This window comes from Filicampus tigris, chromosome 16 (genome assembly GCF_054856515.1).
Source record: "Filicampus tigris isolate MCC_2025a chromosome 16, RoL_Ftig_1.0, whole genome shotgun sequence".
Classification (NCBI taxonomy): domain Eukaryota; kingdom Metazoa; phylum Chordata; class Actinopteri; order Syngnathiformes; family Syngnathidae; genus Filicampus; species Filicampus tigris.
This window is the reverse complement of record NC_141232.1, coordinates 318729-346656: the sequence shown is the minus strand read 5'-3', so window position 1 is coordinate 346656 and position 27928 is coordinate 318729. Positions and strand designations below refer to the sequence as shown.

General features: G+C 47.7%; 3 protein-coding genes across 3 annotated transcripts; 2 read left to right on the top strand and 1 right to left on the bottom strand.

The window, feature by feature from the left end:
- Positions 1 to 325: 325 nt before the first annotated feature.
- Positions 326 to 2477, top strand: LOC147133884 (dexamethasone-induced Ras-related protein 1-like). Its single transcript, XM_086055960.1, has 2 exons — positions 326 to 744; positions 1765 to 2477. The coding sequence occupies exons 1-2, from the start codon at positions 474 to 476 to the stop codon at positions 2289 to 2291; spliced, it is 798 nt and encodes a 265-aa protein (XP_085912086.1). The 5' UTR covers positions 326 to 473; the 3' UTR covers positions 2292 to 2477.
- A 1074-nt stretch (positions 2478 to 3551) lies between these two features.
- Positions 3552 to 4311, bottom strand: med9 (mediator complex subunit 9). The gene is made up of 2 exons (XM_086056081.1): positions 4174 to 4311; positions 3552 to 4004 (listed from the first exon to the last, which is right to left on the bottom strand). Exons 1-2 carry the CDS (start codon positions 4251 to 4253, stop codon positions 3785 to 3787), a joined length of 300 nt encoding a protein of 99 aa, XP_085912207.1. The 5' UTR covers positions 4254 to 4311; the 3' UTR covers positions 3552 to 3784.
- Positions 4312 to 9497: 5186 nt separating this feature from the next.
- On the top strand, positions 9498 to 27348 carry LOC147133882 (ubiquitin carboxyl-terminal hydrolase 22-like). The gene is made up of 14 exons (XM_086056340.1): positions 9498 to 10154; positions 10665 to 10697; positions 17372 to 17504; positions 18769 to 18882; positions 19344 to 19445; positions 19752 to 19918; positions 21312 to 21471; positions 21645 to 21753; positions 22142 to 22306; positions 23031 to 23157; positions 23573 to 23664; positions 24160 to 24222; positions 24798 to 24947; positions 25780 to 27348. Exons 1-14 carry the CDS (start codon positions 10035 to 10037, stop codon positions 25820 to 25822), a joined length of 1578 nt encoding a protein of 525 aa, XP_085912466.1. The 5' UTR covers positions 9498 to 10034; the 3' UTR covers positions 25823 to 27348.
- The last annotated feature ends 580 nt before the right edge of the window (positions 27349 to 27928 follow it).

The window sequence follows — 27928 nt, the reverse complement described above, 5'->3', positions numbered from 1 at the left end:
TGCAACAGAAGAATGCAATGCCCTGCAGCAAGAACTGAGTGCTGTACATGACGCCTTTTCACTTTTACACCTGCCTTTGCGCTTGATCGTTTCTGACATGGTTTCAGTGCAGAGCCTTTTTCAGTCTTTACGGCCCGTGGCCTGGTGTCAGTCATGTACACGCAGACACACTAATCGGAGCGTCCTAAGTCACAAATAATCATCATTCGGGGGTGTGTTCCAGTTGCCTGGGCGGGAGCGCGTCGCGTGACGCACAGGGGAGGCGCGGCCATCTGCCTGATAAAGGCGCCAGCCCGGACCACTCGGAGCATGTGTGAGACCCACACTTTGCGCACGCACACGCAGGCACGCAGGCACGCAGGCAGGCACGCAGGCAGGCACGCACGCAGGCGCGCACGCAGGCACGCACGCAGGCACGCACGCACGCACGCACGCACTCGCGACTAGTGGCGTGTTCAACTTTCACCTCCACCATGATCAAGAAGATGACACCCTCCGAGAACGAGTTCAACATCCCGGCCAAGAACTGCCGCAGGATGGTCATCCTCGGCTCCACCAAGGTGGGCAAGACGGCCATCATCTCGCGCTTTTTGAACGCGCGCGTGGACGAGCAGTACACGCCGACCATCGAGGACTTCCACAGGAAGTTGTACAGCATCCGCGGCAGCGTTTACCAGCTGGACATTTTGGACACGTCCGGAAACCATCCTTTCCCTGCCATGAGGCGGCTCTCCATCCTCACAGGTGCGTTTGGAGCCCGTGCTATGCACACTCGACTCCTGCGGCCAATTGCCTCGACTTGTGAAATGCATCCCATTAGCAATCCGCAGTTTGCTCGGGAACGTATGAAAACAACCCCCCCAAAAAGTGTAGCATAACTAATGTGTGCAATTCAAGCACTGCGCATGGCATGCAATACCGTTTCGAGTGAAAGTCAATTCAATGCAGTCGACTAGTGAATGTGTCAAATAGAAATCCACATATCACATTTTGATTCATGCCGTGAAAAATGTACTCTAAACAATATGCACACAATGCAGTTTTCCTCATGAATATGTCAAGTTGAAGTCAATGCAGTGCGATTTCCGAAAGAAGTTGCGAACTGAGACGACGTTTTATACTAACATGCGAACATGCCATGAAAAAAAATATCACAGTTGGGAAAATAAATTGTAGCTTTGCGAGGATGAAGTTGCAATAGTGCGGGGGGATCAAGAAGGGGAAACAACTTGTATGACAAAATTGTATTAGTACAAGTTGTCATGTTATGAAGATTGTCCTTTTTATAGAAACTACATATGCAGGTACTACCAGAAGCACATCGAAAGATAAGGAGGAAAGAAGTTCGAACTTTTTTACGGTCTATATTTTGGGGGGAAAAAATATAATGGGGGGAAAAAATCTATGGAGATTGTTGTTGTTTTGTCTTGTTTTTGTTTGTTTTTTTACAATGCAATACAGAATGAAGTCCTCAATGGCGATTTCAAGTCCATGCAAAGCAACTCATTATTATCCAAAAGAACTTCAATTACTGATAGATATGAGAACTTAAAGACAAGGCAATGCATAGTTGACTCAAGAATAGTCCATTCCCCCCAGAAAGTATGCAATGCGATTCACTCAGTGACAATACGACGCGTCTTGCATGTTTGTCATCTCCAAAGTCCAAATGCACTCACGAATGCATACTTTGACTGCGCGTTGCCATGCACCGGTCGCTTGGTAGCCGACTAATTGTACATTTGCTCCTTTTGTCTGGCGCAGGCGACGTGTTCATTCTGGTGTTCAGCCTGGACAACCGAGACTCCTTCCAGGAGGTGCAGCGGCTCAAGCGGCAGATCTACGAGACCAAGTCGTGCCTGCGTAACAAGACCAAGGAGAGCGCCGACGTGCCGCTGGTCATCTGCGGCAACAAGTGCGACCGCGAGTTCCAGCGCCAAGTGCAGGAGGAGGAGATCGAGCAGCTGCTCGGCGGCCACGAGGGGCGCTGCTGCGCCTACTTCGAGATCTCGGCCAAGAAGAACACCAACGTGGACCGCATGTTCCAGACGCTCTTCGCCATGGCCAAGCTGCCGGACGAGATGAGCCCCGACCGCCACTGCAAAGTGTCGCTGCAGTCGTGCGAGCTGCTGCTGCAGCGCAAGTCCTTCCGCGCCAGGAAGTGCAAGGACGCCTACGGCATCGTGGCGCCGTTCGCGCGGCGGCCCAGCGTCCACAGTGACTTGATGTACATCAAGGAGAAGGCTGTGGGAGGGGCTCAGGCCAAGGAGAAAGGCTGCGTCATTTGCTGACCCCGTCGCGGGGGAAACTCCAGACTTTTGCCGCCGCACAGATGACGCCGCGCAACTGTGGACAAGCGCCGGGACGTCGGCCCCTCAGTGCGCTTGCCTTGGAATTGGCCTCGACCAACTTTGTTTACATCCCCCACCAGACTTGAATGTACACTACGAACAAAGCTGAATTTGTATTTATTTTGACCGTCAACTTTTGCATCAAATAAAAACTTGTTACTTTCATAATCTTGCCTCACTCTTTCTTTTTTTCTTCTAAGAGGACAGTGAACGAACGGACAGTTTATTTGAGGTTGGACCCATTCAATTGCGCCTATTCACGTGCATGGGTACCATACGACAAATAGTGAACAAGTCTTCATTTAGTGTAACTTTTAGTTGAAGTTTGAAAATCAAACAAAAAATACCAACTTTACCAATTGTAAAAGGCCACTTGGCTTAACGCTACCACAAGGCAAAACCCCACAAAGTGGCTCCCAAACGAACATCGATATAGTGGGAGTTGGAGGACTAAAACAGGGGTCACCAGGTGGCCCTCAAAAGCCACAAGAGTAGCTCAAGGGCCTGTCTAGAAATAGTTCACCAGTGATAGGACATTGGGATTTCCTAGGAATGAGACGTGGCCATCTAAAACATAAATATTTGCAGATAGTTATCGCCCTTGTAAAGTCATTATTGAGAACACTGGCCAACAGCAAATTTTGGTCAGACATAGCTTTATGTGTCGCTAAATGTAGTTTGCATGCTGATTTCAAAAATGCATTTACTTTTTTTTCAAGCACAACAGATTTTTGAGATATTTTCATTTTTCAAGTTTGACCTATATAAGCTTGTGCAATGTGGATTTTACCATGCGTTGTAATTAACGATTGAAGTTAGGGTTTACTTCATGTATTACCATAATATATACACATTGGGTTTACTGCATATATTATGACCATATTATATACACATGGGTATTGTTATTTCTTGTGAAAACCTGATGTGCTGATGAGAAAACGGCAGGCAGATTCAGAATCAGCACACACAAAAGATCTGGAGTTTACTTGCATCCATGATTAAAAAATATAGTAAAAACTTCAAGACAATAATAATTGGAAATTATTTGAGCAAACTTCACATTTCATAAGTAGCAGTAGGACTTCACATTTGTCAGTGCACAAGGGTCATGTTCGGGGCCCCAAAAATCCATACAGGATTCACTTAATTGAGAAAAAAAAGGCCATTCGTTTGTGAAAAGAATAAGAAACAACAATTCAGTTGTGGTTCTCAGTTATTTATGACAAAATATCGCTTAAAAAACAACATATTACACATCGCCCCAAATAACTGATCGGGCGTACAATGCCTCACAAAACAACGGAGCCCTAAATCAAAGTCCATTCATTGTCCTCCATCTGAGCAAATATGTCTCATGGCGTAGCTCGCTTGGAAATAGTAAACAAAGCGTCCGTGTTATTTTCAATGTCTGCGGTCACCGTCCGTCTGTGTATTCAAGAGGCTTTGGGTACGTCGAACATGCACAAGCTTTTGTATTTCTGCAGCAGTTGGTTCTTGGTGCGGACCTGCTCGCGCAGCGTGGCCAGCTGCTGCTGCTGCTCCACGGGGCTGCTCTCGATGCCGGGCATGGCGGAGATCTGCTCCCGGGCTTCCTGGATCTTCACCTTCAGCTTGCTAAGCTCCTGGTGCACGTCCGGGCTCTCCTTGTCCATGCTTGGAACAAAACACAACAAACAGGACATCTTATTTCTCCGGTTGGCATCCCTTCTTGTTAGCCCTAGCTCAGTGTTAGCTGTGGCAAACAAGTCGACAACGAAAGCGCTGCAATGAAAATTGAACTCATTCAAAGTTGAGACACCGTCGGGCTTTTGTTTCCACTTACCACTTGATGATGTCGTGAACCAAAGGCAGCAGAGAACAGTCTTCGCCCTCTTTCTCCTGCTTCGGCTGTGACACTGCCATCGTCGCTTGCCTCCAGCTTTCTCGTCGCAGTTCGACTGCGCTTCTTGATGACGTCACCGCAAACACGGTAACCAAAGGACGAACATTGCTTCGATTTTATTCATCCATTATCCAAACCGCTTAACCTCCCCGACGGTCGCGGCAATATGATATTTTTTGAACGCGTATGTGTATTTATGTATGTATTCATTCATATATATATACTGTATGGCACGAAACAGAAAAAAGTAATAGAGTGAATAAATAATAAGTTACACCCGTCTTGCAGATCTGAGGTTCAAATCCGGTTGCTGGTCCATCCCAAAATCTCCCAAACGCAATGGGAAAGTGAGTCACGGACTGATGAATCCAATGTTGAACTTTTTGGGCATATTTCCAAATTCCACAATTCCAAATGTATGTTTCAAACACAGCACGTCACCAAAAACACATCAGCATCATGCTTGTTTTTCTTGACCATCCTTTTTACTGATGTGATTTGTCTATTCGTTTGCTTTTGTGATACATTTGCAAAATTGTAAAGAGATTTTATAGACACCGTGTGTACTGTAATTATTGAGCTCTAAAATCATTAGCATATTTCAAATTGGCAATTACACTGTATTTACAAACATTGTCTCCTTTGTCAGCTTGGCCCCTCGCAGTATGATTTTAATGGGTCACTTCTGTAATACTGGCCTGGTTTCTTTTTCCCGCCCCCAAAATATTGTCTGCTTGTGTCCATTATCAAAACAAGAAGGTTGACCTGTAAATGCTTTCTAGTACTATCTAGCAACCTCGAGGACCTGCAGCTAAATTTGCCCCTGCCACAAAGGACAACCCCACCCCCACCCTCCACGCATTGCAGATTCAGCGGACTGAGACTATCAATTTTAACTCATTCAGGTCAATGGTAAATGGGCTGTCACTTTTTTAGCGCTTTTCTACCTTGGGTACTCAAAGTGCTTCACACAGTTCCTCATTTACCAACTGATGACGCAGCATCAGGAGCAACTGGGGGTTCAGTATCTTGCTCAAAGATACTTCAACATGGTCAGATTGGTCGGGGATCGAACCCACAACCTTGGGGTTGGGAGACGACCACTCTACCACTGACCCACGCCGCCCCCGGGGTCTATTTGGGTAGTCTTCCTCCCTTTAGAACAGGCGTGTCCAAAGTCTGGCCAAATGCGGCCTGTGTTCAAGTTTCCACCAGACCGCGCACCCTCTGGCATAAATTGAATAATGTGTGGCTCGTCAGTACTGTTGACCAAAGTGGAAAATATCCAAAATCTGAATGGTCGGCCCCCACACATTTTCACCTCACCAAATGTGGCCCTCTTTGCAAAATGTGGGGACACCCCTGCTTTAGAACAAGCAAATAAAACCTCACAAATGAACAAGATGAATCTGGATTTGTTATCGTTTGCTGCTTTTCAAATTGAGCTGTTATGTACACTCGTGGATTTCTTGGACAGGGGTGTCGAGCCAATTCACATAATCTGACCCATCTTGTTCTCATCCGTCATTCATTGACCCCTATTCCCATAATATCCTGTCTCAATCATTTAAGTAGCCCCGTGACTTTCATTTGTACAGTAATTGATTGGTTACGTTGATCCTATAATACATTATTCAGCTGATATCGGCACTGTCGAATGCTGCAAAAGGGGTAAAACAAAAATTGGAGAACGGATGATTCGGTAAAATTCAAGTTGTCGTTTCTGCTGTCAAAGGCTGTGGGCGTGTTGAATGTGTGAAAGAGACGGCACGCTAAAAAGTGGCATAGGCCGGTAGCTGGAGTATATCCCACCGGGCCGTGGCAGACTTTACACGCCGCTATGCTATCCGTCAGCTAGCTTGCAAGCTAACAGGCCTACAAGGCAATGGGATCGTTTGCGGCATCACCTGCTTGCTTAGGAATTGAAATAATTACACCGAGCTGTTCTGTAAATTGCGGCACCCGGTGAAGATGCATTTCAGGGTGTAGGCATAGCTAGCTAGCTAGCTAGCTGACTACATGCTGTAGTGGTAGAAATGGGCCTAGTAATAATTAAGTAACTTGCAATTGCGCCAGATAACCACTCATACGAATGAAGGCAGGCAAGTTTTTATATCGTCGTGTGGAGCAACCATGTGGGACGCTTAAGTGTCACTCTTTTAGCCAAACTCCAAAAATTAGGAAAACTGAAATGGTAAAAAAAAACAACCAAAAAAAACAATGTCACGCTATCTCTCCACAATTGAGTGCTACATAGTTCACAGCAATTCTCTTCAAACATATATACTTTATTTAGAAATACATGTGTGATTTAACTCTACAGAGTCTTGTAGATAGCATGTAGAGTTGATCAAGTCGTTGTTGTATGACGGCGACAAATGCCCACAATTCTCTTTGTTACGGGAATTGGAAAGATTGTTTGGGGCATTTGAGGAGATAGCGTCACGTAAGCGATTGTGTTCAATCATTCACCGTGGTGTATGTTTGTTGAAGTACCGTGCATACAATATTGGAGAGAGTGGGCTTTGTTTCTTGAATGCAGCTGTAGGCACAATAGGTGTGTTGTCTTGTGCCTCATGGAGTGGATTTTAGCCACTGACCTTCTAAAGCACACTGACCTATATCTTGTCACGACCGCTCTGTTCCGGAGAAAAGAGCCAAACCCGCTCGCTTGTGCTCACACCTGCCAGTAAACACCGCCCCTAAAAAGTAGTGATGGTCATTCAATGTAAAGGCATCACACAATGCTGCTAAGCCCATTCCAAGGAACGCATACTGTACAGCACACGTTACATACGTACACAGCGTGTTCGGCGATGGTGACCCAGATTTGAGTTTGTAGGCCAGAATTGTCACATCGTGGTCACCTCGCATTTATAAGTCGCAAAAAAGTGGGTCACGACCCAGCGGCACCTACTTGTGCTCGGCTCAAATGTGGGATATTACATCTTGGGGAAATTGACACGTGCCGACGGTCAAGGCTGCGGAATATCCGGTCGGGCTGCCTTGCATTCATTAACGTCATGACGACCATATGAGGAGGAGGGCACAATGTGAACCATAAAGCACTGATCATCTTGATTCAGTTCTCTGACAGTTACAGGCCCCGTTTGTGGCACATGTTAGGATTCGATCACATTGTCTCCTTTGAGAGTTTTCTTTTCTCACCTGAACCAAACAACGAAGAAAATGGCTCGTGTATTTGAGAGGGTTGAGCATCCATTATGCCATCACACCATATTCCACACCGAACCTGAATCTGACTCATTGTCAAAGAGTCTTTTGTGTGACTCCATCAACATGACGAGGCTGAGGGCACGTGACCGTCCACCATTCAGCCCATAACACAAACAGAATGGAACGAAACACATTTGATATCATACGGCATCTGAGTGGTGCTTGAACTAAAAGGCAGAGCCATGCCATTTAGTGTCCAGCAAGCTCGGACAAACTAGTTGAGTGTTTTTGTCTCAGGCCATCTATTCTGATAATGAATATGGACACATTACCGGGCTTCATATCTTTCATTCAGTAGTCAGTGTTTGGGAGTAATTTGCAGCGCTACGCTCAACTGTGGAGAACCGTGCTGCCTCCAAGTGGAAGCCGACAAGATTCACCCTTCTTATCTGCGGTGCCATATGTCCGTGTTTATCTTGGCTGATAGGGACTTTCATGAAGCAAAACATAATGGTGGATAGTCACATCGTCCATATGCGGGGTGAGAATACAATTCATGTGTCGTTCTGTTCTCAGTCCTCACCAAAAGTAATGGAACAGCGAGGTCAGTTCCATGGCGCTTGTTACTGAAGACATTTAGGTTTCAGATCCAAAGGAGACAAAGGTTCAGAGTTCCAGCCCCAAGAGGCTGGCTTCAAACAACACATTGGGATATGTTATACATTAATGGCCACATTATGCCGCCGCCCCTGTGTGACCTATATCTTTGCTACTGTAACAATGAACATTTCCCCACTGTGGGATCAATAAAGGCATTCTTAACTTATCTTATCTTATGAATACCATGAAACAAAAGCTGCAATTCTCAACTTTTGTCTTATACAGTATTCATCTTTTGATCTGAAACCAAAATGTCTTCAGTACACAACAACAACAAAAAAGGAATTGGCCTCGTCGTTCCAATACTTTTGGAGGACACTGTACTTGGTCGTGACACATGACCTCAACCACTGTACGTAGCTTATTTTCAGCTCCAGTGTTCCCCCACTATTTGGGGCTTACTTATTCACTCATTTAGAAGATTTTTGGGGGAGGAACATATATGTATCTTTCTGTAGAAATCCCCCTTCAATTGTGGCGAGCCGACGTTCATAGTGATCGTTTTTATTGGTTTTTATGGTGTACTCACTTACTGTAAAGTCCCACTCATATGGGAAAGGAGAGCCACAGTCACCAATGCACGTTTCAGTCGTTCATTTTATTGGATGGAGAACAGTAAAGCACAATCAGTCTACTCACTCAGAAGCTGCTGTCGGCCACAGTTTAGGCCCAAACACTCACGCTCAGCTCTCGCCAAGCCACCCACCTGGCCCCGCCTCTTCAAGACACATACACACCTAACACAAAGATGCTACAGTATTTTCTAGACATTTTAGTTCTGTGACAAATTGGTGTCAGAATTGGGATATGGTCAGCTGCAAGACTGATCACATCCCACTTACTTTTAGCCGTAGTCGCCCATCTCTACCTAGTTTGTTCATGAAACGCGGGTCATTCAAGTTAGCGTGAGGCTACACAGCCTGCACACCTAGTGATCCCATTTGTCTCCATTTATGCCGTCAGCACATCATGGCAACGATCAGTCATTGGGATTTCACACGCCTCATTCAACTCGGGGCACTCCATGAGCTCTTGCGCATGGCCACTAGATGGCAGACTTGAATTGAGTTTGAAACGAGCATCATCGTAAGTACACTTCACAAAATCTACTATTTTACAAACGGGTCACTTTGTTGTTCATATATTTAAATATCAAAACATGACACTTACATATTGCAACCATTGCAACACATTTCAAATATTCGAATTAAAACATACAGGATTAGTGTAAATAGTCTTGTTGGTTATGTTTAGGCAGTGCGGTCGATGCATTTATTCATTTAAATTAATTCATCATTTTCTCGAGCCAACGTCTCGACTCCAAACCCCGCTCGTCCGGCGCGACGCGGAACCGAAACGAACGTTTCCAAAACCTTGGTCGAGCTCGGCGTAGTGACGTTGCCTTTGTCTTGGCCAATCACGGCGCACGCTGGCCGGGGCATTGTGGAGCAGTAGTTGAAGCGTTAGCAGCCAAGCTAAAGTGGAGAAAGAAAGCCAACTAAACGCTACAGTGCAAGTGGCGTTGGCCAAAAAAACGCTCATGAGAAAAGAAGCAAGTCGGGAAGCGGCCGCTTGACTCCGACGGGACTCCGCAACAATGTTGCCCGGGTGCTAACGTGCGAGACTGCGCTTGTCAGATGCCAGAGGCGAGCGTTTTTGGATACAACATCGCTTGTCCCGCTTCCAAGCGGAAACCATTTCTGGACGGATAGTTGCAAGAGAGGAGAGGACAGGAGAGGACAGGAGAGGACAGGAGAGGACAGGAGAGGAGAGGAGAGGAGAGGACAGGAGAGGAGAGGAGAGCAGAGCAGAGGAGAGCAGAGGAGAGCAGAGGAGAGGAGAGGAGGGGGTGGGGTGGGGTGGTTGGGGGGCAGCTAACGCTAGCTGGCTAGCCCAAGCCAACCATCCCGGAGACTTTTGGACGCTGTCACCCGGCAAACCCCAACCCGAATGTTTTGTCTGTCATGAGTCCGGCCGGCTGCTCCCATGTGAACGCTTATAAGGTGGACAATTGGAAGCAAAACCTACGCGTCATTTACCAATGCTTTGTTTGGAGTAGCAGTGCTGAAACCAGGAGACGGAAGGTAAACAACAACAACATAAACAACTGAAGTAACGGTTTGCCTGTGCTGCCCTTGTCTGCCATTCACTGTGAACTTAACGTGATACAAAGGGAGGGGGGTTACGTTGCACGAGTGCAAAACGATGCACCGCCACACGATTCAGTGGACGTGCCAGTAGTGGTCAAGTTAGCCAGCTCGCCGGCCAGCAACGGTGCTGCTCCTTGGCGGCCAAACAACACTTTTCGTACATGTGAGGTCAGTTCGCCGCAGGACTGAAAACTCGCCGACCAAGAGGGAGTTGGGGTGGGGTGCTGTCATTACCATATCAAATGGACCCCATTGTGTTGCTCGCGCATGTAAATCAGATAATGCTGCAACGTTCACAACATGTGCCCCAGCTGCCCATACAATTTCCCTCCATTTAGCCAACTCGGTGCTCCTTGCCAGTTTGTCGTGTCAGTTGATCTGCCTCAAGTTGTGCTGTGCAGCCTTGTAAGTGTCACGCATTTGTATTTTGTTGTGATAAAATAGGTGCTTCAGGGTGATGCGGGATGGGCAGACATGGTGAGTTGATGCTTCTCCGCCTCCTCCTCCAACTCATCTTTCGCCTCTTCCTCTCCTCCTCTTCCCTTTGCTTTTGGTACTTTAAATGATCAGGAGTGGGCTTGCTTGCTCTCTCTTTCCTACCTGTGTGCCTGTGGGTCATTTCCATGTACAGTAATCATCATGAATCTAACACATGACTTGTAGCACATTTTTGTAGAACTTGGCTGTGTAGCTTACAGTACTCAGCTGTAGAAGAGCCACAGTGTACCTGCACACTGTCCAAAAGCTGTATCCACATTTCTGCCTTTGCTAAGGTAATACAATGCTCCGTTTTGTTTGCCATGATAGTCATGTCACACGTTTATTAGCGTGCCTTTAATTTGCATTGGTGCATCAGAGTGCTTATTAATAACACTTAACACAGGCAGCAGGGTGCACTAGTGGGGAGCCTCCCTGTCTCCCGCTTGTAAGGTTCTGGGTTTGTATCTCAGCTCGTGTCTGGAGTTTGCATGTTCCCCATCCTCCCGTGCGTTTTCTTTGTGTAAGCAGTTACACTTCCTGTCCCTTACCTGTTTCCTGTGGCAACTCGGTATGCCCATGTACCGAAATGAAAAATCTGAATGCGTGTACCACTACATCTCGAGTATTTTGGTACCTTCGTTACACACAACATTTGAAACACCTGTCGGCATGACCCAGTTTACACCGCTGCAAACTACAGCCACAATTCTACAGTGTAGTGTTTCCAGAAAATTGCCGCTTGAGGTCCTCAGTTTATGACATAAATCCAATTTGTACCCTTGTGGAAGGATAACTGATGCTAAATATAAAACATTTCGTGAGAACAGTTAGCCCCCCCAAAAAACAAAAAAACAGCCTTCTTTTGACACTTTGCATTAGGCACAATTGGTCACCTTGGAAGCCTGTATGTCGGGAACTCTATATTAGTATACAGGCGGTCCTCGGGTTACGAACGAGTTCCGTTCCTACGCTGGCGACGTAACCCGAATTTCCATGTGAATTGGAATAAACCCTCTAATAGCCCCTAAATCTTAAAATAAATCTCCAATGTTCGCCGGCGTCTCGCCTTTCATCTTGTGGCATCTATATGCAATGACAAACAGGGTTCTACATTAATATCCCAGACTTTGCTATTGGCGGCAGTGTAAGGGTCCCTATCCCACGCAAATTGTGGGGGAACACTCTATTCCCTTTCAAACACTTGTCACCCTGCCTCTGATTCCGTTTCTGAAGGCAAAAAATTCACAGGCAACCAGCATTTTCGACAGGATCAATAGAATATCAGCCTACTTACCAGCAACATTTGGTGGAAACGCCGGCTTCGACGGGCACTAGCAAATGGTTCTAGATTGTGCAGGTGTGCCTCATGACATGTCAGAAGCAACTCAGTCCAATTCTTTTTCCACGCTGTGGAAACTGTATCTCTTTGTTGCCAATTGTGCGGCCGCTTCCATATTCTCCTTGACAGCCATAGCACCTGCGCTGCAAACAGCCGAGTACAAGATGCACTTAGTCCTCACCTTGTTGACTGTTCATGTCTGTGTCAGTCATTCACAAGGCAGTATACAACCCATGCATTTTGTCTTTGGATTCTCATAAATCTCCACTTGTTGTCAACCCCCAACCAACTTCTTGATTTGACATTAGCACCCCCCGGCCGGCCCCTTTCTGTTGCCTCTCACACCGACAAAGCTCTCCACCTCAAGCTCAAATCATTTCCCAGGCTGTGTTGAAAAATGGCTAGCAAAGCTGTCACCTGTTCTGCGTGAACAGTCGCAAACTCCCGCGGGGTGATCCCGAATGGCAGAACAAATGCCTGATTGGACCGCGGCCCATTGTGGCTTTTTCATATTTCTGTACACCGGTGCTATTGTCTGCGGACCGCGTTTACCTTGACACAGTGTTCCGGCCCAGAGATATGGATGACCTACCAAGAAAAATAGTAGGCCTAAGCTATTGACTTTCAATTAGATGAAAGAACTTGACGCTGTATGAATGCGCCATTCCTCCCAGTTTTGAATGCATCGAGAGATCACAAGAGCCCAACAAACTCTGCTGTCTGCGAATTTTCCCGACATTGCTGGCAATTGACCCAATTTCAACGATGGCTCTTGATGCTCCCTTCTTATCACTCTTCACCGCCGAGATGCAGATGGCTCCCCAGCTATGTTTGTGGCGTCAAGTTCCCTTATCGCATTGATTGTTCTCGTCCACGCTTCCTCCTTTACCGCTTGCTTATCCAGTAAAACCTGTACTGAAACTAAAATTCTGACTCGTCTACCAATTTGTGTACACCTGCTAGGCTAAGCTTCATGCGCCCCCGTTTCCCCGAATCGGACTGCCACAAGAACTGCCACTTAGTGGGTCTGCTCACGTCGGACTTTGGTCTCTGGCCTTCATTCAAGTCGATTTCTTTCAAGTAACGTAGCTTGTATCCACAGTGACAGGAGTGAAGTGACTCGGACTTCCGCTGCAGAATTTTAAATGTATTTTTTTTAAAAATGCGCTCAGCGTTCAACTTTAACGGTGGCCCAACGGCCCTGGGCCAACATGGCACTGTGTCGGGCCACCAATATTTCATGTTGAGTCCTCTTGCAGCCAATTGTATTCCAGAACCCTTGAAGGAATGAAGGCGGTTTGTAAGAAGCTCACGGCATAGGCCCGTTGTAGCTATCAGACAAGAGCCCGTTGATTGATCCTCTCGTTGACCCCCACCCCCACCCCCACCGGTCCATGTTGCTTGCTTGCCTCTCCTCCAGCTGCTGCTCCTCATTTGACCGGCCAGCAGACACCACCGCCTCCGAGCGTGCGGGCCGCTTGCGGCCCAAGTCAGCCAGCACGCTTTGCTTTTGTACCACCATCTGGCTAATGACCTGTCAGTCACTCTCCAGGGTCCGGCCCAGACCAGAAACCCAAGAGGCACTCAATCTCCCCTCGCATGGACAATCAATGATTGTCTTTTGTCAAGGCGTGGGAACCCAGGTGCCATCTTTGCTCTGGAAATGGGTCTTTGCTGTTGTGAAAACCACCACACTTGAGAATGAAGTGGTCGAAATTGGATGGCTAGCCAGTCATTGAGCCGGCTCCGCTCTCAAACTGACCCAAGCAAGTCTTGTGCTAATAGTGCCACACGGCGGCTCCCGCTTGATTGACTGTGCATTCTCACTGGGATCATTTTCTTCATGATCTTCAAGAGACTGAAGACTCTTAGGGCTTGTTCATGGACCAGAATATGTTGGAGTCTAACCTCCTACAGTGCGGCTGGCATACCGCTGTCTCTGTTGGTCGTAGCTGTTTGGATTGTGAACTCTGCTCACGAGTCATTCAATTGTACAGATTCCTTTTACACAGTGGCTACCCTCACCTGAGAAAGTTTGGATCTCTGGACTTCAAGAGAGGACCAGTACTCGGTCATTTTGAGCACAGTTGAATGAGGTGGTTTGCTCGTTTTATAAGGTTGCCTTCCGCTTCATCCAGCGTCATCATGGAGGAGCTCCTCGCGACATAGAACGAATGACCTTCCTTCTCCGTAAGGACATCTGAATGGGCTTCATGGAAGGGCCGCTGATCAAGAGGTGTGGTCGTCCACTAAAGTGAGTTTTTGTGTTTTGACACCTTCATCAGGAAGTAGATGGTTGGCAGACCCCAAATAATCTCGAGAGATTAGCCCATGCGGGAGGGGAATGCCTCGGCGTCCCCCCAGGGCGAGCCATTGTGAGAAAGGATGCCAGTACCACGACGGTCGGTCGCTGTAATGACGACGAATTGTGCAACCTGTTCTTAAGATCACATTCAACTGGTCCGTCTGTGCCACAATCTAAGCGCAGCTGCCTGCCTCATCTGCCTCTCGTGTCTACCTGGTTGGGGATTTTTTTTTTTTTTTTTTTAAATGGGTGTTGTTTTTCTGCTGCATTAGTCAACCTGAATGGCATTAAAATGGGCTGGTGCACTTGCACAGTGAGGCTTTTTTTTCTTCTTTACGAGGTGGTTGGACCAGTTTCTTTGTTGGTTTTGTTGTTGTTGTCGTCGTCATAAGCACATTCTGGTCTTGTACTGTTGAGTCAAAGATTTATTAAGATAAGAGAAGAGAAGATAATGTTTATTCATCCCACAATAGGGATGTTTTTATTGATCACCACAGCACAAGAGGATGAAGCAAATAGTGGTCACATATCTCTTTAAGTTTTCAAATCAGCTACTATTGTGATCTTGAAGATCACAGTCCAACCTATGGAGCGCACCTTCCCGAGGCTGTAAAAAGTATTTTATTTGCAGGTGTAATGGTATCGACATTGATACGGCGAGTGTGAAGAACTCCCCGTAGGGTCCTATCTATTTCTGGATTGCATGTATTTTGCATGCCTCTCCGCTGTTACTGTAATTCCACTATGCTGAGAATTATGTCCCAGATAAACACGCTGTGAGTCACTGCTCTCATATATCCGTGGTCTGCACTCTATTGACTTTATCCTCCCCTCCCCGGTGGGTTCTTTGCAGCATATGAAGTGTGTGCTGTCGAGCCAGACCTTCGTCTGCCTCTTTTTGGTCGGAGTCATCCGAGCTCCTCCAGGCGGCTCCCGTTGCAAACGCACTGCGAATGTATTTGGGGAAATCGTGAAATTGACCACGAGATGCAAGCTTTGAGCCGTGGACCTGACTATTCATGCAGGTCGTTGGCAGCATCGGTCTTCTCTTCCATCAGCCAGCAGCTCGTGCGCTCATTGCTTTGGACAGCAGCCAAAGAGCGTCTGAAAGCGCCGGGCCGGCTCCAGATGGAAGACGCTCTCCGGCAGCTTGCAAACGTGAGCCTCTGCTGGCACTTGTTGCAGTCATTTGAGCCGCTGGCTGATCAATAGCCTCTCTGATGGAACATTGAAAGGCCGGGGTGGATGGCACTATTGAGGAGTTACAGCGGCAGAGTAATAAATCAAGCCGAGCACGGGACCAGGAGCGTGAAAGGATCGCCTGTCATTGGCGTTGCGCATGGAAAGTGCTTAGCGAGAGACCAGAGCGTTCACCGCACGCTCGCAACACGGGTGAAGCGGCCAACGCCACCCAGCCTCCCCTCCGCACTTTCCCGGCGGAAACGCAAGTCGCATCTGAAAGACGGCCCAGCAAACCGAACTGGACCGCTTGGTAGAAGCTAAACGGGTTGAGGCTTAGTCAGAATGAAAAGATTCGGGATAGACCGCTAATCAGCACAAATATATTTTTCTTTTTCTTAATGTGACGGCAATAAGAGATCAATTCAAAACCGTGTGAACCACAGGCGACCATTTCTTTCAAATGCGACTTCACGTCATGAGAGATGCTGCTGAGCCTGGGAACTCTCTGCACTTTTTGTTTTTGCTTAACATTAAAACCAAGACAAGTGAAAGTTTAACGTTTCAGTTATTTAGAAATTTGGGAAATCTTTATCCACTCTCGAAAACTATCGGGAGCGATTTACGTGTTTCGGTTTTCGTGAAACTTTTTAAGACGTGCTGTTCAACTCGTTCATCTTCTTATTGGGATTTTAAGGCAAAGATGTCTATTGTTTGAAATAAAACACAGAACCTTCAACATTTTTGCAAGTCCGGAAAGGTGTTCAATGAACATGCGTGAAGTTTTGCGCGCATGCAAATGACCATTTATCCGATCGGGAAAAAAAATGTTTCATGTGCATTTTATTTATGGACACATAAGTCAATACACGGGGAGTGATTATTTTGACAGGCCTAGCGACGCAATATGCCCGCTTCATGTAGACACTCACTTGTTTAAAAACAAAAAAAGAAAGGGAGTGAAGAAACAAATGAACCCCGTCTGATAGTACCTAACCTCTGTCCACACGCAGTATAGATGCGCAGGGGACTGTTTTTTAAAAAATTTTCTTTCTTTCTTTTTTATTTATTTATTTTATTTTTTTAAAACGCAGCCACTGACTTGTGCAGAATTTGCAGTCCGCCCACTCGCACAGATGAGCCATTGCAAGGCACGGACGGCTATTTTTGTTTGCAACATGTTGGTTCGTGATGCCGTTCAAGGCCGTGACGGTGCGCAGGAAACCAGCCTCTCCAAAGTGGTTGTGCAAACTCACGTTCAACTGGTCACGTTTTGCTATTCGGTTGAAGAGCCACCAACCGTCCTTGACTTGACTGTTTTTCAGCCTTAGATGTTGGCTTTTTGTCACGGTCCTCGCAAGCGCGTCCTTCAGAGCGAGAGAGGTGAAAGCGAGTCGCTCGGCGCTAGCCAATAATGTCGGGAGAGGTGTCGCTTCGTGCCGTGTTGCATTCGCTTGTCAAACCGGAGCGCATCGCGGACAATGTACAATCAAATTCCGTGCCGGGTTGGCGACTTGGTGTCCTTTAGCTTTTTCCGGGCTGCGTGGACGTCTGTGTTATGAGCTAGTTTCTTTCACGCAGCTCAGCAGAAACGGAAACCTTGTCAAAGTGTGCTGCCACGCTCAGATCCCAGCCGCACAGCCACCCGCCTCCCCTCCTTCCTTTCCTCGGTCGCTGCCGTTAGTCTTTCGACTTGTCTTCCTCAAGCGGGAATGCACCCTTACAGCGCCATCGAGTCGATGCCCCAGATTTGGCGTAATGTTCCGCCGCGCTCGCTCTTGCACAGCTCGCTGTCCTCTCAGTTTTCAAGTAAGCCACGCCTTGTCTCGTCTGTCTCCTTTTCCCCAGGCCAGGTCCTGCATCTGTCACATGTGTGGCGCCCACCTCAGCAGACTTCACTCTTGTCTGTACTGTGTTTTTTTCGGTTGCTTCACCAAGAAACACATCCACGAGCACGCCAAAAACAAGAGGCACAATCTAGGTAAGGACTTGACTTGAGCCCGGACTGATTCTGTGCTTGCTTTGTGGTGCTTCTTCATCTTAACTGGGATGCACACATGGCGCTTTTTGTCGAGGCCACACAGTTTTTGAGGAGAGAATCGGCTCGTACGCCAGTACAGCGCACCACGCGTCTCCGTCGGCAGGCGCCAGTCTCCTCCTCCTGCCGCGGGTCATCCGCAAATACAAAGAGTAGTAGAACCTGAGCTCACAGCAGCCAACTGTACACGCTCATTCACTGGCACCCACGTCACTCACTGGGCCAGGACCCACCTTTTAAAGCCGCACGCACGCACGCGCACACACACGCACGCGCAACAATAACACCTGCAAATAATGGAAAATGGCATCGTAGCCCATTAGCCCATAATCGCTAAAACAATCCATTTGGCCAATAATCAGAAGCCGAAGCCCGAGAGAGCAGTATTTGGTCATCGGCGACAGTTCCATTTCTCCCCGCAATCATGAAGTCCGTGACTTGACCACACACACACACGCAAACAGGCACAAATAAGAATTCGCCATGGCAAATATCGAACAAGGTTGACCATTTGGCAATTGCCGGCTCTGATCGTTGTCCGAGTGATGGCCAAATACGCCGTCAGGCTGTCGCTTCTCCCCCGTTGGATCACATTATTATTCCGTCTACCAGGAACACGAGCCGCTCCTCGACTTCATGTCAGTCAACCATTTCAATTGGAACGCCGTAGCCTTTTGCGGTTTTACAAATATCTACTTCACCCTGGCAACGGGGCATCGTTAAACATTGCAAATGCAAGTAAACGCGCCATTCGGTGCCATTTCCAGCCATTTTGGAATGGGAAAAGCTCACGCCATCATCACGCAGGACGTGCACACGCGCCGGCGTACGACATCGCATCAGGCATTGAGCTCCATTTCCCGGCGTGGGCAGAGTCAACAATGTAAAGATCTCTCCGTCGACTAAAAATAGGTTGTCACGGCAACAGAGCCGGAGGTATTGTTTGCCGCAGAGTTTGAGAATGGAGGAGGCTGAGCGGCCCTGGCTGCAAACACGGCTAGCGACAGGCAGGTGACGCCAATTGTATGCCGTCCTCCCGCCGCCGAGCGCGCGACGGAGACGATTGGGCCGTGCGGGAAACGGAGGCCGCGAGACAGACGGCGCTCGTCTTGAGCTTGGACTGCTCACTCAAGCCCCTTGTCCCTTGCTGTGCTGTAATTATGTTGTGCGCAATCGCACTCTGCCTCTCTCTCCCTCCCGCTTGCAGCTATAGACTTGTTGTACGGCGGAGTCTATTGTTTTGTGTGTCAAGACTACATTTACGACAAAGACATGGAGCAGATTGCCAAAGAGGAGCAGAGGAAAGCCTGGAAATTACAAGGTATAGCCCTGGTCTTCTCTCTCTTGCGCTGACACTGGCTTGTCTTTTTACATCTGTTCATCAAATACCTATTTCGTATCGTACACGCAATAAAATACACATAAATCAATCAAATGAAAGAAATAGTCCAGGTGCCAGAAAAGGCCCCAATCAAAATATGTGCTCGTACATCTGTCCGACATATACGCCTTTGGTTCCCCATCGTTAAGCGGCCACAAGAGCGAGCGCGAGTACCGATACCTTGAAGGTCCAAGGTCGGGCGTCGACCCGATACCGATACCTGATATCGGTACTCGCCCCTCCCTCATTTGACCTTTTTTCTCGTCGCATTTTGTCGTCTCTATTCTTGCGAATGCATCTATTTTGGGTCCTTGTCCTTTCACAACTTTTTTTGGTCAACATTGTTGTTCTTGTCGCACAACAAGTGCCTACCATCTCCTTCTTTTCTCTTCCTTTGACAGGCATGGGCGAGAAATACACAACGTGGGAGCCCACCAAGCGAGAGCTGGAGTTATTACGCCACAATCCAAAGCGGAGGAAAATCACTGGCAACTGTACCATAGGTGGGCCGTGTTTGAATGTGCCAAAAGCTTGTCTCCACTCAGCCCCATGGAAGCCGGCTGCGTGTCACCTGCTCGCTTGGTGGCTCGGTCTCTCTAAAGCAGTCCATTCGCAGCTTTGGCCTCTCCTCCGGCGCGGCCGCAGTTGGGCTGGCAGAGCCGCCCGGGCGCCGCTGCGCCGTCTGTGCTGTGCAAGGCGACGGCTCCTTCCTCATAGCCCGGCCCTCCGTCCACATCAACGCCACGCCGCGGGCCGCTTCGCTGCTCAGTTCAAGGGCTCTAAATTGTGTTTTTGTTGTGTCCTGGCAGGTTTACGGGGGTTAATCAATCTGGGCAACACGTGTTTCATGAACTGCATCGTGCAGGCCCTGACGCACACGCCGCTGCTGCGGGACTTCTTCCTCTCCGACAGGCACAAGTGCGAGATGCAGTCCAACTCCTGTCTGGTGTGCGAGATGGCGCAGCTCTTTCAGGAGGTAGGACAATCCGTGAGCCGGCCATATTGGACATGTGGGCACCACTTGGCCGTCGTTGGTGACCGCGCTCGCTTGTATCTCAAGTCGGCGTTGTCCGTTGCAATGAATGGAAATGCCGTCCGTTCCAGTGCCCGCAATAAAACCGACTCCCCAAATTGTGAAGTGTTTTTTTTTTTTTTCTTGAATGAGAAAAAGAGGACTCTACAGTATTGCGCTTTATCATTTCTTATGCATTAAACAGTTTGCGCATCATGATGAATTCATTGCGTGGCAATGAACTCAGGAAGTGACTTAATGCGGACATACAGGAAGAAGACAAGTGCACAGTAAGCTGCAGTAATATTAATGCGTAACAAATAATATATGCCTGCGAGTATTGTTATGTTGTCCGTCTACATGGGTTGATGAGAGGAGAAAAGGGCGATAACACGGCAACATCCATGTTAGTTTTGTTAGCGCGGCTACGGCCTTCTCCGTTATGTGTTAGCAGTTGGCTGCTCGTATATTGCAAACCGTATATTGCGGTTCACAACATGTAATTCTCTTGGTTTTACCTTGGTGGAGTTTGACAGTCAATTGCCAATCAACAGGAGTGGCAGTAAACAGATGGAGGCAAGCACATGGTCTCTATTTTGAAGAATGGCTCTTTGTTTTGTAAAAAAAAAAAAAAAAAGCTTTTTTTCTCATGCAATCACAACTACATGATTGAATATTTTGAATTCCGTTTATTTACCCATTAAATCGTATCAGCTCGTCAAATGATGACTTCATCACCTTATTGATGCTTTGCTCTTAAAATTGCAACCGTTTATGTTAATTATTGACACCAAAGTTTTGCATTGCAAGTCATGGGCTCAGACGGTTATGTAATCGCTGCGTGTTCCGCTCCCACACGTTTCTTTTTCCCCCCCGCACCCTCTCACTTCACTGTATATACACTACAGCCTTACAGATGGCAAGTGGCGCTCGAATGATTTGAGTCAGTGCTTCCTCCTCCTCCTCCGCTCGCACGCACGAGCACAAGCACTCCCCCGCCTCGTCTCACTCGGCCGAGCCGTGATCGCGCACCTCCCCCGTTGTGGCGCGGGGTGGGGGGGCCCACTGATTGAGTATCGAACGGTGCCTTTGTCACACAAAAATACACGCTCATTCACATCTTTCACAAATACAACACAGTGAAACCCCCAAAGCCCAAAAGTCAAATCAAATTTGGCAGCTTCCCCACGTATAGAAAAAGCCGTCACGGCTGTAAATCGGCAGGCATTTGCTATCTAAGGTATGCTTTGTATCCAAGTCAACTTGTAGGGTGACGTCTCAGTTCAATGTTCACCACCGTGTGCCGAATAAATGAGAGTTGACGGACTGGGATGATGTGACGCCTTCTTCCCCGCAGTTCTACTCGGGCCACCGTTCGCCTCACATTCCCTTCCGCTTGCTGCACCTGGTGTGGACGCACGCGCGCCACCTGGCCGGCTACGAGCAGCAGGACGCCCACGAGTTCCTCATCGCCGCGCTGGATGTTCTGCACCGACACTGCAAAGGGGACGCTCTGAGTAAGCTTGCCCTCTCCGGTCCCAGCTCCCGTAGACGGCCACGTGTCCGCGGCTCGGCTTGTTGCCATTGCTACAAGCTAGCTGGACACGTTTAGCCGCCTACGGGTCAGGGTTAGGCGCTTACGCAAACGTGCTCTTGCGTTTCAACCATGCGCCCGGGCTGTGCTCCGCAGGAGACAGCGACAACGGGAAGAAGGCCAGCAATCCCAACCACTGTAACTGCATCATCGACCAAATTTTCACCGGGGGGCTCCAGTCGGACGTTACCTGTCAGGTTTGCCAGTAAGTGCAAAGCGGCCAAGAGCGCTCTGTCGCAACCAGAGCTTCTCATTTCTATGTCACCTCTTCTCCCTTTGCTTGGGGCCAGTCCCGATAGCGTTGGCAGTAGTGGTGCCTGGGAGGATGAGAAAGCTTGTGTGTGTGCGGGGGGGTTTAGCGAGGTGGAAGGCATCGTTAAACAGGTTCATCGTCTACTTTTCCAAACCCACCGGTGAGGAAAAGATTTTCGGGCGGGACGCCCGCTCAAACAAAAGCACGGGCGCCGTTGAAGCTCATGTTGGTACCACTGGTGTCATCATGCGCTCATCAGGACCGCTAAACTCAAAAAGCCACCGCTCGTTACTTGTGGAATGAGAATGTCCGTCCCTCTCCCTCATCTCCACCGTCGCAGTGGCGTTTCCACGACGATAGATCCCTTCTGGGACATCAGTTTGGACCTGCCCGGCTCATCCACGCCCTTCTGGCCCCTCAGTCCCGGAGGCGACGGCGGCGGCGGCAGCGTCAACGGGGAGAGCCAGCCCTCGGGCTCCACCACGCTCACAGACTGCCTGCGCAGGTACGCCGCACATCAAACTCTCCGTCTTCCTGGGCCAGGGCCTTCTTCCGTGCCGTGTCTCAGTAATTGTCTCGGAAACCCAGTTGAAGGAATCGTACGTTCAGTGAACTGAATGATGAATGGCATATTGCAATAGTGACAATCCTATATTCTTTATCATTTACCAAAAACCCGCCAATATTATCGCAGCTCATTTGGGACAATCTGACTGTGTGTTTGGTCCTCACTTTGATGCCACGTGTTGTATGTCAGCGTTGTATGAAAGTGTCCCCCGGTGGCCAGAGCTCGCACAGCAGAATGAGCAGCGCAATGGCCATTGAATTGTCCTGATGCACACCAACTGTTTGATGCTTTACATCGTACCAAATGGTTCCGGAGCGGCTGTCAGCCACTTCTCCCCCCCCCCCTCCCCCCCTTCCCCTTCTCTTGTTTGCTTGCCTAATTCCTTTCCTCGCAGCAAATCCAAGCCGTCCTCTTCTTCTCCTTTCCCTCTGACTTTTTTCCCCTCCCCTCCGCTCTGCTGCGGCTCTTCACACAAGTCGCTGCAGCAAAGTCCAGTAAAGCCGCAGGGCCGGTTGCCGTGGTGACAGAGGCGTCGGCAACGCCGGCGAGGCTGACTGGCTTTCGGTGTACCGACGTGCAGTGCGATGCGGGATGAATGGATGGGAGACGGGGGTCGGTGGGGGCGGCATTTCTAAGCCCCTTTCCCGTGACTTTTCCGCAGGTTTACGCGGCCCGAGCATCTCGGAAGCAGTGCCAAAATCAAGTGCGGCGGTTGCCATAGTTACCAGGAGTCCACCAAACAGCTGACCATGAAGAAGCTGCCCATTGTAGCGTGCTTCCATCTCAAAGTGAGTCCGGACACTCACTTTGGCAAAACGCAGACCCCCTTTTTTGTTCCTTCCGCAATTGGATCCATTTGTGTCATCCCGCAACGCTTTTGACGTTAGTAGCCACTGGCACAGGGCTCCCTCGCCGCCCATGTTTTATTTATCACAGACTCGGACGCTCATAATATATTGATGCAATTCAGAGAAACAGGGCGACTCAAAGATTGCCCCCCTTTTTTTTTTTTTTTTCTCCCCATTAAGCCATGCTGTTGTTCCGTTTGTGTTCTCACTTGACACGCATGTAACAGCCAGCTTTCAAAACAACATGTGGGCTTTGATCTATGTTGTAACATTTTTTTGCTTTTGTTGTGTGGCCAAACTAAATCCCTCCCCCTTCCTCTTCTCTCACGCTCCCTCTGCGGCCGTTCGACCCCAGCGGTTCGAGCACTCTGCCAAACTGCGGCGGAAGATCACTACGTACGTTTCCTTTCCTCTCGAACTGGACATGACGCCCTTCATGGCATCCAGGTGGGGGGGAAAAGAGCACACCAAATGCCAATGAGCTCTTTGTTTTTGCAAGTCTTAGCAGGAAACATCTTGAATTACGCAGTAGGCGTCATTTATATTCATACAATGAGAGCAAAGTAGAAAAAGTTAGATACTTCTTTTTATGTTTTGTTTTTAATTTTGCAAATGTCCATTCTCAATATTTACTGTTATAAACCTCTGCATGTTTTTTCCTTAATTGGACTAATGTGAAATGACTCCAATAGAATGTTTGGGTTCGTGAGTGTCAGTGGAGCACACAGCAGTGTGCAGCCCCACCCTGCTGGAGCAGTCCATTCATCTCTTTTGAGTCACGTGACACGTGGAAGAAAAAAAATAATAAAATAAAAAAAGGGAGAAATAGGTGGGCACAAATTGGACAATGGCGCCACGTTGTGGCTGTTCTGCCGCACTGAGGCCTTTTTTTTTTTTTTTTTTTTTTTTTCTCATCTCCTTCCTGTCATCTGTCTCCCGCAGCAAAGAGAGCAGAATGAATGGACAGTATCAACAAACGGTGGACACGTTAAACAACGATAATAAGTAAGTATGTTCATCTGCTTCTGTGCACAGGGTGGCCCGGCAAATGGAACCATCCCGGGTTAACAGCATTTTATGGACGACATTTAAGAGCGCATCACTCATTCAAAGCAAATTCTTCATCCACATAAAGAAAAAAAGGACTAAATTACTAAGTTGAGTCCGTTTTTGCTTGGTCATTTGGACAATGAGTGCAAAGTGGGACGCAGAGTAACCTGACTTCCAATACCCAGCCAGGTCCATCTAATATCAGAACATGACGCTAGATGTGTTAGGACTTTCAAGGTGACGTCGGCTTGATTCAGAAACGTGTACCTTGACTCAAGTGTTGCCGCCGCCACAGCATCAACGGACGAGCTCTTTCTGAGAGAGCGTCTGCGCTGCTGTTTTGCTTTGCAACCCGGTTGACATTGAGCATAGCGGTTGCCCGTTGAACGCCCCCACGTGTAAACGGTACGGTCGAGGAACTGAGCTAACGACAGTAATTGAGACACGCTTGGAGTCGGCGGGGGGGGCGTCGCCGCCGTTTGACGACATGCATATTTGGACTTTTGGAAAAACCGTGCTTTTGTGCGCAGGTATTCCCTGTTTGCGGTGGTCAACCACCAGGGCACGTTAGAGAGCGGCCACTACACCAGCTTCATCCGCCAGCACAAGGACCAGTGGTTCAAATGTGACGACGCCGTCATCACCAAGGCCAGCATTACGGATGTGCTCGATAGCGAAGGGTGAGGAGGCACCGACGCATGGCATGCGCTCAAGCCACTGGCTCAGGAAAGAAACAAACACCCAAATGTCACACAAACTTTGGCTGATGAGCACCTCCACATAAACTTGAAAGTACTGTCTGTCCTTTGAACATGACAACTGCGCCAAACTAGAGCCCAATTCAAAACCCTACTTAGTGATTCAGTTGCTCTGTATTGCACAAAAAGTAGAAGTTAGAAATATTCAACACAATTGAAATGCAAATGTTTGCCTGAAGCCAAAAGTGAAATATAGCTAAACTGTACTTGTGCATCACAGCTGAACCATTCAAGCAATGATGTCCAGTGTTACAATAGGGGGTGAACCGAAATGAAATGGCATCTCTTGCTCATCCAAGAGCCACTTATGGGAAAACTTGACTGTGTTTAACAGAGCCATATTATGCTTATTCCTTTATGCAGTCTTTAACGCATCTTTTCGGAGACCTCCTTTTGTCCGAATGGGTCGCGTCAACATTTGTTAAGCTTTGGCAAATCGCCCTTCGACTATATTTTGCAGTCATTGGCAAGAATAGAAATAAAAAAACAAGGAATAAGCAACAAAATGGTTCCGCTGCTTAAAGGTAAGAAAACAGTCCTGAAAAAGAAAGAAGCCGTATAAGTAGATTTCGGGTGTGACAGTAAAGAAAGAGGACCGCGCTGTCCCACTTGGCTCACTGCGCCACACTCTCCTTTTCACGGACGAAAACACAGAAAAACAGGAAAGTTGTTTGCCGGAACATTTGTGCATATTTACATAACATCTCTTCTTCTTATTTTCTTTCTTGAACCCTGACTCTTGACCCTCTTGTAGGTATCTCTTATTCTACCATAAACAGTTCCTGGAGTATGAGTAGTTCTCGTCCCCACCTCCTCACTGACCATGAAGAACCACTGGTGGACGGTTGGAAACGCACGCGCACGCGCACGCACACACACACCCACACCCACACCCACACCCACACCCACACACACAAGCCTACCTGAACTACCTGACTGACTTCAAAAAAGAGGCTGCTCCTCTGAATGTGGAGGACCGTGAAAAAAAAAAGCCAACGTATGACATGCAACCTTTCAGCAACAACAAAACAAGCACTGAGCTACTTCTTGGCATCTACTTGACAAAACTGAATGAAGAGGAGACGTCTCTGGGCACATCTTAGTACAGTATTCTGACACCCCCTAAAAAACGACAACAACAAAAAAAGAACCACGGTGCTCTCGTCTCATCTGAACAAGCATTTAACTCTGAAGGCCACCATTATGCATCATGGGAAAGCAAAAAATAAATACAGAAAGAAATCAAATAATCTATAAGGAGAAAAAAATAAATCAGTGTATTAAGAACTTTGCAAGAGCATTTTTATGGTTACGCTATCGTTTGAATGGATCTATTTTTGATTTGATTTGATTTTTATTTTTTGGAAGAGCCAAAAGACGCTTGCCCGCCAGGCCCGTTGCTAAGGCCAGCGCTACCATGGAAACCCTTTGGACCGTTGGTGTGTTCCCTCATCTCTGATGTTTTCCAAGTTGCTTATTGGCAGGGAATATACTTCATTTCCATTTCTTAGCACTCATGGACACATTGTTCTTTGTTTACTCCTTTTTGTTTTATTTTTCCAAATCATTTTCAGTACACGAGTCATATGTCCTTTTGCTCTTCCTGTTACTGGAAATGTTTTTGGACGTATATGCTACTTTCATTCTTGTGGAATTGTTGGAACATGATGATGGTGCTGATTAAAAGGACGCTCACCTTTTTTTTTTTTTTTTTTTTTCTTTCTCGCTGTTAGTGGACCAATACACGGTGCCTAGTAGCCACGTGAGCACGCCTCTGTCTTCTCTCATCACGGTTAACGTTGTGTGCTGAGGCCCTGTAAAGCTGGTTGCATTGCACCTGCACAGCACCTAACTTCTCCATGGAAACGTTGCCACTGCAGGCCCGTGTGCGAGAAGGGTCCGACCGCAGCCGGGGGGCGTTCCTGTCAGCGTTCTGTGGACCAATGAGAAGGACCCAGTTACAGTCGGGGTGTTCCCCGTACGACACGGGGTGAGGGACGCGCAGTGGGCCTTCGTGATCCATATTGGCGACTTCAATCCAACTTCTATATCAACAGTTGCTAAAAATGTGGTGACTCGACAAAGCATCATGTAAGTAATTGTTTATTTCGACAACACTGACTGTAAAGCATTATATTCACATATGCCTGTCTTGTCATCTTAAATGTATTCGAATACGGTGTAAATAAGCCAAAAGAAGGCCGCGCATTGGACCGTTTCTGGTAGTGATGCTAACGTTTTAGCTAGTATTGCAATATGGTCCGTGTCTCTTTTGGTCATTGGATGTTACGTTTGAAACAAGATATTAAAAATGGAAAAACGACTCGTTATTTGATTGTTAATTGAAATACAGCTTGACTTTCTAATTTGATGTCTGGAGCGAGTAAGAAAATGTCTCAAAACAGTTTGATGCTCAATTTTCTAATTCTAAAACAAAAATAGAATATATCACGAGACACAAAGACGGCACAGAGATTGGTTTTGGATACCCGGAGGTTGTCACCGAAAGCATTTCTCCTAGTGACCAGGAGATGGCGACAGCGATCTTAGAAACGTCAACACGAAGACTGGATTACTGACCCGAGGTATGATATCGACCTCGTCAAGTATGTATGTACAAGAACACAAGTCTGTGTACAGTTGTTAAACGTTACTAGTCATCTGTATTCAGGCAAACGAACTTAACGTGTTCTCATCGATCGACTGCATTCAAGATGATCTCAGGGCAGGGTATTTTTCAACCACTTCTACAAGTAAGAGGCAGAGGTTCTTACTTCAGGTTGTTGAATTGTCACTCCCAAGTTATTGTTCCATCCAACACTGGCGTGTAAAACAAGTGATTAAACAACGAACGTCCGCTAGCTAAATGCTACCATACGGTCGAAGGCAGACATGCTAACCAA